The 12,516-nt window shown below is 42.1% G+C and overlaps 1 protein-coding gene across 2 annotated transcripts in view; it reads right to left on the reverse strand.

The window, feature by feature from the left end:
• Nucleotides 1–12,516, reverse strand: part of LOC119445476 (3-oxoacyl-[acyl-carrier-protein] reductase FabG) — an 87,028-nt gene that overhangs the window by 54,639 nt on the left and 19,873 nt on the right. Inside the window, exons 4-6 of one of the 2 annotated variants that reach the window (XM_037709758.2) lie at nt 5,731–5,869; nt 2,479–2,519; nt 1,559–1,628 (exon numbers count right to left, since the gene is read on the reverse strand). The exons of the other annotated variant lie outside the window; for it this stretch is intronic. Of the exons in view, the coding sequence (XP_037565686.1) occupies nt 1,559–1,628; nt 2,479–2,519; nt 5,731–5,869 (250 nt within the window). The remainder of the gene's footprint in view (nt 1–1,558; nt 1,629–2,478; nt 2,520–5,730; nt 5,870–12,516) is intronic. 2 annotated transcript variants of the gene reach the window in all.

Here is a 12,516-nt window from a genome sequence, read left to right on the forward strand (position 1 = left end):
TCTATTGACGTCATACGGAACCTCACGCCGACGGCGACGACGACGGCTGACGCCGACGGCAGAAATCTGCTTAGGAGTGTCCATATAATTGCTATCGCAATAAAAACAAAATTGATTGTGAATGAGGGCGTCCTTTGCCATCAAAGAAGATACCTTCTGCGGAGGCATCGATTCGAAGGATGAATGGATAGATGGCATCATCTCTGAAACGAGGTGGTGGCCGATTCCACTAAACTCGTTGTTTCTATTTCGCTCTTCGGTTGCTATCGTCGTTAATGACTTCAGCTTCCTGTTGGGGCAGACTGAACCTGATAGAAATTTGGTGCCCTTATGTGTAATGCCTCTTCATTATGTTTGTTAATTCTCTTCATTCTACTAATATTCTGGCAGTCTTGTACAATAGACCGTAAACCAATTTAAACCTTTAACGGTCGTAACGGTGTGAATTATGGACAGAAAGCACCTTTAGGGTGCAAAACGGTTAGAGTATACTCCAAAGCAGATTGACAAGATTTTCATTGTTCTTAAAATCCAAGCTCCCAGGCAGGGAACCGAAGTACTTGCGGATGGATAATTCGCCACGCTAGCAAAATATGCCGAGATGATTTTTTTTGCTATTTACTCACGCTACGCATTTAAAGTTCGCATCTCGAAATTTTCTGCGATGGCACCGTTTTTTTTTTTCAGACACGTTAATCTGGCATTGAACACTAGTGCATTGCACCTTGATGTTTCCGAAAAATTTCTGTTAGATGATTTCATTCCTTTATATTTTTTAGATACTTGCATCGTTGCACGATCTGCATTCGCCCACTATCGCCAACTGCGGAAATCGTGGAAAGCCGCGGTACCGGTAACATTGGTCGGTGGGAAAAAGGGTTTACTTGCCAAAAAAAAAACATACACACACATACATTTTGTCCGCAAGTTTTTAATTATAACAACGTGACTTCACTTGATTCACTGGAATCAAAACGTTTTCTCAAAGCAAACTGAATAGTACGCGAAAAAAAGGCTGTTGTTGCAATACAAGCCTTTTCACTCGTTGCCGATAGATAGTTCGTCAATACCAACTGCTTCTTTTCTTAGTGTTTCTACATATATGTAAGTGCGACACTCGCATTATTTAATTTTTCCACGGCAATACGCATTGTGCGTGGCTTAATAGTAACAGGAGTGATAAGAGGTAGTCAAGCAAATAAATGGGGTGATCTTAGCTCGGGGTCTTCTTACCATGGTGAAAGAGAGAAAGGCTAAGTTTCTGAGAAATACGGGTATACGACCATATGGGAAGGCATTTCTGTGTTATCAGACATGAATAAACAAAATAAAGCATTAGGGGGACTTTCAGGAATGTGACATCTTTGGGAAACGCGGTCTCCAGCGTCATACTCCACGAGCACGTCTTTCTTCGTGAGAATTAGTGAAGTTCAATGTATAGCTGTCTTTTTCTCTTGGTTTTCTACAAAATGAGTAGTTGTCCGCGCCACTGGAATAAAATATGCCGCCACACTTCCGTTCAATTTGGACAATCAGTAGAACGGCCACGCCCACTCACCTAAAGCAGCGCATCGTGTCAGGTGGTCCATTGCTGCTTTCGTCATGCAGTAAGGTGTCATACCTTTCATCTGCCCAGAAAGACGATAGAAAATAGATATATTGCAGTAGGGTGGAAGTTTTGGGCCATTTGGTATTTTGCTATGCGCGCCACTTTTTTTAATCGAGCGCAGAGCATGGGCAGTGGACCCGCAGTTTGTCCACTTTGCTTCGTGTTTCGCCGTCCCAAATGCTCTGTGTCGCATTAAAGAAAACGAGCCATCTGAAGGCTAACGAATTCTTTTCGGATCAATATGAAAGAGTAATGCAATGAAGTATTCTTCGGGAAGCTGGGCCGAAGCGTGGCAGTTCACCTACTAGCGCCACCTGTACGTGCCAAGATTATAGCCAGCAATTACACACTTAGTAAACAACCGTAGCAGCTTTTCTGCTAGTTGTGAATTCAAGGTCCCTGTGATTTGCGGACGAATTGAAAAAATATGAATGCCATCTCCGCGCGCGAAATTTCGAACGTTACTGTTTTCTTCGCCTAGACAATTAAAATATACATACTTATCGTTACGCTTCACCGAATTAGGTCCTCAGTCATTTCTACAATATTATATATATCGTTGCCGAACAGTGCTCACGCGAGTTGCACCATTATTCTTTGCTACTGAGCGGGCATTTTTCGGACCACAACTGCACTCTCCTTGTATGTGCGAAATAGTGAATCGATGTAATTGACTGTGACATTTCGGCATTAAGAATTGTTTCGCATAAAAATCCGCAAGCTTTCACTTCAGAATATTATTAACACCAACAGCTGCTGCTAGTGTTTAAAACTGGTGTCATTCTTTCAGGTAGAAGACGGCGTTGAGGACCCACGATAGCTAACTAATGAGCCAAGTATATACTATTTTTTTCTTCATCATTACTCACCACAATCGTCGACGCAACGCTTGAAATATTCACGATGCTGCCTGTAAGATATTTACCGCATAAGTGATCATATCAGCCGGCGCGCGACAGCAGCACAGCATCGTTTACGGCATTCATTATGAATTTACGTAATGAATGTACAAGAGAACGACAAGAAATCACTAACATCAAACAAGATTTGCCGTTGCGTTGAAAACTTTCCGGTGACCATAGTCCTCGATGAAACAGTACAGCGCCTGCCCCAACGTTTTACAGCCAATTGTTTTCTTTATAGCCTTCAGCGAGCACATCCAAAGATGTGCTCCCCTTTTTTCCAAACGAAAATATTTAAACCATCACTTGGTCTCAGTATTTTGGCTGAACACTGGAAACATGGGAAATTCGTAACGCTTCACAAATCAGGGACTAGAGCATCACCCTTAACTTATCAACCCGAAAATACCTTCTATGATCATCGAGCACATATTATATTCACACCATACATTTTTTTCGGTACAACTAATTTTTATTATTCAACGCGGTTTCAGACCCTTGTTATTATTTTTTTGCCAAACGCAGTTTTTTACATACCATTTGCATACCATACATGTCCGGAACTTTGAGGCGGAGTGTAATTTTTTTGGATTTCGTCAATGCCTTAAATAAGGTAAATGACAAAGTTCTAATGCTTAAGGTTGGAGCCCTAAACGAAGATCCTAAAATATTAACCTGGATTGAATGCTTTCTTACGAACCGTTTTCTATATGCTCATGAATTATTTGTCATGATTCGCAGTTGACCAAGGTTCCGTGTTAAGCCCGCTAGCCTGTTTAATATATATTAATGAATTAGCAGTGTGCATTCTTTCTTCTTGACACCTATATACCACTGACTGCATTCTTTACGGTGAGATTTGTAATGCAACTGACATGCAAAGGTTACGGTCCGTCTGGAATACTAGGGTGAGAGATAAATGGTTAATGGAGTTATCCCTAACAAGTGTAAGCTAATGCATGTGTCAAGACGAAGTGAGTGCTCTTCTAGTTACATACTTTACAGCACAGGACTTGAGTCCGCGACATCATAGACGTATTTAGGCATTCTAATACCTAACAACTTCACGCGGAGCACTCATATTTGTCTTATAACAGCCACGACAATTGCACGTTACATTACTTGAGCAATAATTTTAGCAAAGCCCCGACTTGTCTAAGATTACCTCTTTATAAAATCCTCATATATCCCAAATTAGAATACACTGCGTCTGTTTAAGATCATTACCACGCTACTCTCTATTATTGCCTCGAAGTATTACAAAATAATGCCACTAGCTTTATTTTGTCCAGTTATATCGTCGTTACGTACGTACGTTATGTACGTTATATCGCCGTGGAGTCAGTATAACATTATGGAAATCTAGCTCATTTTACCACCGCTGCCAGTCCGCACAAATTTTAACATCATCAAATCTTACGAACCCGGCTTATCGAAACAATTTCTGATTGCTAATCTCGTCCGAATCATAAGTATAAAGTGGGTTGGGGTTAAGGTCACAGCAAATCCTTTCTTCACTCATTCGTTTCAAAACTTCTACGTATTGGCACTACCTTCCCATTAATATCGTGCGCACTATCCCGACTGTGCTGGTTTTCGAAAATATTTGATCAGGTTCTTCAATTGTATTTGAATGCAATGATTTCTACTATACTTTTCGCAACCTGTTTTCCTATATTTCTAGCACTGTATAACGCCACCATTCAATTATGTACCCTACCCGCCTCGGTGGCTTAGCGATTACGGCGCTGCACTGCCAAGCACAAGCTCGCGGGATTTAATCCAAGCCGCGGCGGCCGCATTTCGATGGGGGCGAAATGCAAAAACGCCCGTGTCCTGTTCATTGGAGGCACGTTAAACACCCCCTGGTGGTCATAATTATTTCGGAGTCCCTGACTACGGCGTGCTTCATAATAGAATCGTGCATTTGGCACGTAAAACCCCAGAATTCATCCATTATGTACTTTATTGCATTATTGTTTTATGTAATTATAGTATTTTTTTAATCTGCATCAAACGCTTGCCCCATTTTTGTGTTGCTGCTCTCTTGTTCTCCGCCCTATCAGGCCTCAGCCGAGATAGGGTCATCCAAATAGTTTATTTAGTAAAATATTGTGCCGAATCCACAAAGCTTTGCGGCCGTAAGTACAATTTGTAATTAGCTGGCTTCTTTCGATAAAAATATGTCAAGATAAGGATTGACTGGAATTATCACGGCTGGAATTAACAATCCCAGCGTAAGAGCTGTTTGGGAACACGGCTCCTTGTTTGGATAGTCAAAAAGGGGCACTCAGGCTACACTCGCATCGTCCTTTCCGATCACCTGACTCGATATCATAGCGCCGAGAAGCGTTCTCAGTGGCGCCTTCGAAACAGCCGAGTAATGTGGTCAGCTTCCGGTCACGTGACCCCACCCGCTCCGCGTACTTGCCCTCGCAAATTGTTAAGCTCTCACTCGGTTCACCGTGACGACGATTATCATTCATGTACACCGACATCGCAGTCACTGGTAGCATTACTGCAATTTTACTTCAGCTTTTGCTGCCTTCCTTCTCTCTGCTCCGAAAAACAGCCGCTTAGGATTCCGAAGGTCAGAGCGATCGTTCTAAGATGTCATTGAGTCGATGCCTGTCACTAACTGTCGGCGAAGACAGCGCAGGGACTGTTGGTCTGGTGACAGAGCAGCTGACAAAAAAGCCATGACGTGCACGCGGCCGCAAGCGTGCGATATGAATAGACTGAGATATGTCACGGTCACTCTTTCCACCACTTCCCGCTGTCGCCGCAAAATACGACTGCCACCGAGAACCTCTGGAGATCCTGTTTTATGCAAGAAAGGCATCATGTGCTGATTGAGGTCAGTACAGCATCAATAAGCGATTCTACGGAAGTTGCACGTCAACGTTGCTTCGAGACCATGCCACTGGTATTCTATAGCAACATATGTAGCCATTAGATAGCATCTATAGCAGGATATTGCCTTGCGACCTATTATTATTCGAACTTGCCCCAGTATGGGCTATGCGTGCGTCATATTATTCTCTTAGACTGTGTTCATTTGTGCCTTGAATAATTATTGTTTATGTTAATATTTGTGTGGTGCATGTCACTACCTTAAACAGGCCAGGCTGTCTTGAGTGACGCAAACGAACGAAGTGCCTTAGTAGAAAGGCGTAATTTTACCCCCCACCCCCTAATCAGGAAGAATATAAACCATACCTTTGGTTTTACGCAAGTATGGAAGAGCGTTCTTGATCATGCAGAGCGGGCCCCGAAAGTTTGTGTCCCAGACGCGGTTGTAGTCCTCTGTCGTAGTTCTGTCAATTGTACCTGGCATGGGAATACCAGCATTGTTCACCTGCAATAAATGAAAATGTGCAAAAAAAGTGTCATCCAGCCAAAAATTGGTCGGCCTCATTTACCCGTATTTTTGGTTAAAAAAATATGCTTAGTTAGTTGTAACCTGCATTTCTTGCTACATCTAGGTGCATGCAGTTTCTGTTACTTTCTCGTTGCAACAGGAGCGTGACCACGTTTCAGGTATCCAAGCAAAGATTTAGTGCTATAAGCAACATTCTGCCATGTAATGAAGCATTATCAATTCCTGAAAACATTGCGGTTCCGGAATGCGTATGTTGCAAGAAACAATCATTTCTTACATACAACAACTTACAAAGCATGCTTCTAGCGTGCGAATTGTAATATCCTCCACATAAAAAAAGGCTATAGAATCTCAGAGAACACGTTTCGCAGAAGCAAGTTGCCCATGCCATGCAGTGAAGCATTTCTGAAATACTGTGAGGAAAACGTACGCTCTGAATTTTGGCTTGCGAATGTTCATTTTTAGAACGAAAACAGTGCAACAAACCCGCAAAAAGGTAAAGACGCATTGCTTTGACATTGCAAATATTATGTATGAACTAGCCCGACAGGAAACTCTGCGGAAGCTAGTTTTTTGCTTGATTTCGCGCTCCAGATAGCGCTGCTCAGAGGTCAGCGTCTTCTGCATTTTCCTAGATTGATCTTGAAGCTTTGGCGCTACTTTTCCAGCAGGAAAATATTCGGAACCTTTACAGAATCTTTGCCTTTTGGTAACCCGTACAAGAAAGAGCCCACCACATTGCCAGCACCAGTAACTCTAACACAGCATAACCCCCGCAAGCCCATACCGTGACCATCCAGCAGTCATTTTTCCTGCGCACCGCACGAGACTGGAATGGCCTGCCCACCGAAGTTGGCACTATCATCGACCCACTAACATTCAAGCGGCTCATTGAAAACATGCCATTGTGACTTTTATTATCTTGTTTGCCATTCACCGCCCACTCCGTCATGTAATGTCTCAACAATTGGCTTTTGAGGAAATATAAACAAATAAACAAATACTGTGGAGCCCCTCAGTTTCCGCAGGCGCTCAATTTTGAACAACTGTTCTAAACATCGTGAGAATACCAAGTTCTGCGCGTTAGAGTTGTGGTAGAGTATTTGAACTGCGCTTGTGAGTATATAAAACCGCCTCAAGTCAAAACCTAAACTTCTGCGCGAGCAATTCCCGACTTTTTCTTTCAATTATCGCACTTCTGTGAACGAGAGCGTAAATGCGTATGTAAGGCCGTCCCCTGGCTTATTGCTGCTACTCTGGCCACACAAATGCGATGATACTGCGCCGTAATCACGCGCCGCGACTTATCTTGGGCACGGCAGTACCACAAGAATGCAGACGTCTAATCTACTGTCCTTTTTCACGCAGCTTCCTGTCAGCATACTCCTTATCGGTGGGAATGCGCACACCGGGCTGCTACCGGAGATGATCAGCGTAACGCATATCAACAACACCGGGTCCACGCGCCAGATGATTCCTACTATCTGTGTTGGGACAACTGGCCACGTGGTTCGGCGACCGACGCGCCCTGCTGGACACATGACCGGCATCGAGCGCCACCTATTCTACCGGCTATATATGGTCTTCCTTCAATGCCAGGAGCCATTGGGCACGGCAGTACCACAAGAATGCAGACGTCTAATCCACTGTCCTTCTTTATGCAGGTGAGAAGGCAACACGATAGGTGTTTTAGATCTAGTAACCCCTTCTTGTTGGTGCTGCCGTGCCCGCGGCTTGTTGTTGCAGTTGCCGATGTTGTTTTGTTTTCATGGAAACTTCTTTTAGTAGCTGGAGATATAGAAGAAAATCCAGGCCCCTAGTTAGGCCAGATTGCTAAACAACTAAAGGACATCGCAACCGACATAAAAGATATAAAAGGACATCGGCTAACCGAAATTGAAAAGAAGATAGACGCCCTCTCCAAACTTGAAGAAAAAGTGGTTTCATGCGAAAACAACATATTGCAATTGGAAAGAGCCTTTGAAATATTAGAAATCAGGGTTGATGATTTGGGAAAACCATAGCAGAAGATCAAATCTTATTGTTTACGGACTACCCGAGGTTGAGGCCGAAAACAGCTCTACATTGGAACACAGCGTCAATCAAACGATCAAGGATACCCTTGGTTTAGAGCCAGTTGCCTTGGAACGAAAACATCGCTTAGGCAGACCGAATAAAGATAAAAATAGACCTGTCATCTTAAAGCTACTTGACTCAAGAAACAAATCAATGATATTGAGGAAAGGCTACAAACTCAAGAACACTAACTACTCTATAGGTGAAGATTTCAGTCGTAGAGTGTGGGAAAAGAGAAGAAAACTCTGGGAAAGTACTAAATCAAACCTTCAGAAAGGAGAAAAAGTATCTCTATTTTTTGAGAAACTGTACATAAATGACAGCAGGTTTGTCTGGGATGACGAAAGAAACATGAGAGTCGCAGTTCAAAAAAACGTCGAAAGTAACTCGAAGCCACAAACATTCACAGAAATAGCATTACTAAATGTGAACGCCAGAAGTGTTGTCAATAAAACTGAAGCATTAGAAAACCTGTTACTCGAACACAGCCCTGATATAGTTGCCATTACTGAAACCTGGCTTTCACCAAAAATATGCAGCCACGAAATAGCACCCCCAAATTACTCAGTTATCCATAAAGATCGACCAACTCGAGGTGGTGGCGTAGCTCTGCTTATTAAGAAGCCCTTATCCTTTGAATGGACGCCCAACGTTCCAGATGTTGAGACTGCGTTCTGCAGGATTATGTGCGATGACTTTGCAATACTTACTGGTTGCTTTTACAGAAGTTCTCTTTCTGGTCACGAAAGTGTTATTGCTGTACAGGAGTTTATGCAGAAGCATGCTACTAACCGAGTTATTCTGATGGGAGACTTCAATTTACCTGATATTGACTGGAATACCATGCATCACACTTCACTCTCATCAAATTCACTCATTGATTTGATGCTAAACTTCAGGCTTCATCAAGTTGTAACCTCTCCTACGTGAACACAGAGAACAAGCGATAACATTCTAGACTTAATACTGATTAGTGACAACTTCCCCCTAGATCTACTGAACTAGCTCGGAGATCATAAACGGTATCTCAGATCACAACATACCAATGTGTCAGCTGCCCCTTGGATGCACTGCAACAGCTAAAACTACCGAAGTTATCGTCCCTAATTTTTAAAAAGCAGATGATTCCGCTATACTAACCTATTTAGAGCACGAATACGAAGAATTTTACGAAATGGCCAACGATAGTTCTGTTCACGTCAATGATCTTTGGCTTCATTTCAAGCGTTTAGTCTCGCACGGCATGCACCATTACATCCCGAAAAAAAGCAGAAAAAGCAAAAAAAGCAAAAAAAAACAATCCTTGGATAACACGCGATAGAATTCATGTCAAGCGCAGAATAAAACGCTTGCGCCGTAACATAAAAACGAAAGGTGAAAGTACACAAAAAAAATCGCAACTATTTCGCGCTACCGACGAACTCAAGTTAAAGACTAAGCTCGCAAAGCATGCGTATTTCAATGAAACATTGCCTAACGTTATCACTCACAACCCTAATCACTTTTGGACCTTTTTTCGCGCACGCCCTGCAGCGACACCAGATCGTCCACGCGAGGAAAAATTGGCACTCGCTGATAAATTTAACCAAGACTTTCACTCAGTCTTTACTAAAGATAACAACACACTTCCATATTTGCCACCGCCATCATTCCCCACTATTGACACATTAACAATAAACGACTCAGAGATATTTAAGCACCTAATTGAGCTAGACGTGAAGAAAGCAAACGGTCCCGATAACATTCCCAGTGAGTTCTTGAAAAGATATGCTGAATGTAACAGTAAATATCTTGGCCTTATTTACCGCTAGTCACTTTCGACATCAGACTTACCAGAAGATTGGAAAATTGCTAAAATTGTACCGATTCGTAAGTCAGGCGATCCTAACCTACCATCTAACTACAGACCAATTTCACTTACCAGCACATCATGTAAAATTTTAGAACACATTATTCTCAAAAACTTAACCGCATATTTTGAAGAAGATTTTCTAGTAGATGTTCAACACGGTTTTAGAAGAGGTTTATCGACAGTCACTCAGCTAACAGAGGTGGTACACGATCTTGCTTCAAGTATTAATAATCATAATCAAACTGACCTACTTCTACTAGATTTCAGTAAAGCGTTTGGTTGTGTGTGCCATAGTAAACTAACTGCCAAAATTACAGCTGTGATTGGCAATGGACCCATTACTGCATGGATAAAAAACTTCCTATCTCACCGATCACAATTTGTCGTCATCGAAAACATCCCATCTGCTCCGGTTCCTGTTACATCAGGGGTCCCACAGGGCTCAGTAATAGGTCCGCTATTATTTTTTGTTTTTATCAATGACATTACAAACAACATTGATTGTAAAATTAAACTCTTTGTAGATGACTGCATAATATACAGAGAAATACGTAATCACGAGGATCGATTTATGCTCAATAACCCACTAGCAAAAATAAGCAAATGGTGTGATAACTGGCAAATGACCATTAATGAAAACAAAACGGTTTGTATGAGAGTAACGAGGGGAAAAAAAGCACCCACCGCTTTCCCGTACACACTTAACGGCAGCCTCGTAACTAGAGTTCAACAGCTGGCGCTGAGCCGTGCTCCCTCAAGGGCTGCAGAACATAGCGCCAACCTTTCCTTTTCCTCCCGAACCACTTACTACTTCAACAGCATAAATATCTTGGTTTAACGATAACGTCCGACCTTAATTGGACATCGCATATTAACAACATTACTTCTTGTGGATTACGAAAACTCTTTTTTCTCAAAAGGTGTCTGCGGATGGCACCAACTAACGTCAAACTTTTAACTTACACTACATTTGTGAGACCTGTCCTTGAGTATGCTAATGTCGTATCGTTCCCGTTCACTAAATCTAATATATCTAAACTGGAAAGCATTCAGAGAAAGGCAATTAGGTTTGTCCACCGAAAGTACCGACGCAGTGATTCACCTACTCTTCTCCTAGCACAGTCAGGGCTTGGAACTTTGGCAGTTCGAGCAAAACGAGCTCGTCTAAAATTTCTGCATCAAATACTACACAAGCGAGTAAAAATAGATGCTTCTGCATACGTTACATTTTCTAAATCCCGCATACTTCGTCATAATCATACGTATACGCTAAACGAGTTTCTTTGTAATAACGATACTTTTCAGTTTTCCCTTTTCCTCCGTATTGTTCGCGAGTGGAATAAGCTGGATGCATCTATACCTAACACAGTATCGCAGTCCGATTTTGTTAATTTATTGGACGATGAAATAAATAGTTAGGAAAAAACAGTTCTTATGCACATATAATCATCAAAACTACCACTTTTTGAACTATAGCTAAAATTTACCTCCTTTATTTCTTTCTTCGTTTTTGTAACATTTGGTCTTTTTATTAATAGCATTATTGTTGTAAAATTGTGCATTGAACCTGTTTCATGTATTTCCATTTACATGTTTGGATGTTTTTGCCGTTCTGTATATAACACATGCATTGTATGTGCAATCATATGCCCACCTGCAATGGTCTCGATATGAGACTGGCAGTATTGTAAATAAATAAATAAATAAATAAATAAATAAATAAATAAATAAATAATCTCTCCAATCCATTTTTCACCAGTGGCCAAGGCAAAAGCCCACGCGAACATTAATCATAACACGCAAGCCTCAGTTTAGCAAAAGTTGCACCAGAAATCAGAGTTTTTCCAAAGGAACACAATGAAAACTAATTCTGAGAGCTGTTTTTTCTTCTGCCTCCTACAGGAGAGCGTTATATTGCTGCATTAACTTCGTCGTGTCGAAATCCTCCATTGATACTCCGAACGAACCACAACTTAGTTGATGTTCACGTCGACGGTGTCCCCTTGACGGCGTTAGTAGATACTGGAGCCCAGCTGTCCATAATGAGTTACAACCTCCGTCGTCGACTGAAGAAGGTTCTCACGCCTGCTACTACATGAGCCGTACGCGTCGCCGATGGCAGCGCTCTTGCCGTCACTGGAATGCGTACTTCCCGTATAAGTATCGCTGACCGCACCGTTCCAGTTTTTTTTACAGTGCTGACCAATTGTCCTCACGACGTAATTCTCGGACTCGACTTTATTACGGCGCATTCAGCTTTGATCGACTATTCTGCCGGTACCCTTTGCCTCAATCTTCCTCTACGTGGCGTGCGACATGCACAACGTACGTTAGTGAAATTCAGGGTATATGAGGCACTGGTACTGACTGTGGCGATTTCATAAATAACTGTAGTAACGGCACGCAGCACTCGATATGGACCTGTGTACTGAGACATTATATTCAATGAACGGTTTAAACTTGCAGAAATGGCGGATAAAAATCATCAATCACCAGTAACCGATTTTTTCCTAGGCTGAAAAAATTATTAGTGTGAGTTACTATTTATTATAAAATCACAGCATGCAGATTTAGATAACGCTACGTAAGTGCCTAGTTCACTAGGTACTAATTCGAACAGCTGCCTTTATTACGGCCCATTTCTTGTCAGAGTGTACTTTGCGTCATATTGCATAGGTTGAATAGAGTGCTATGC

Source organism: Dermacentor silvarum, chromosome 3 (assembly GCF_013339745.2).
Source record: "Dermacentor silvarum isolate Dsil-2018 chromosome 3, BIME_Dsil_1.4, whole genome shotgun sequence".
NCBI classification, from domain to species: Eukaryota; Metazoa; Arthropoda; class Arachnida; order Ixodida; family Ixodidae; genus Dermacentor; species Dermacentor silvarum.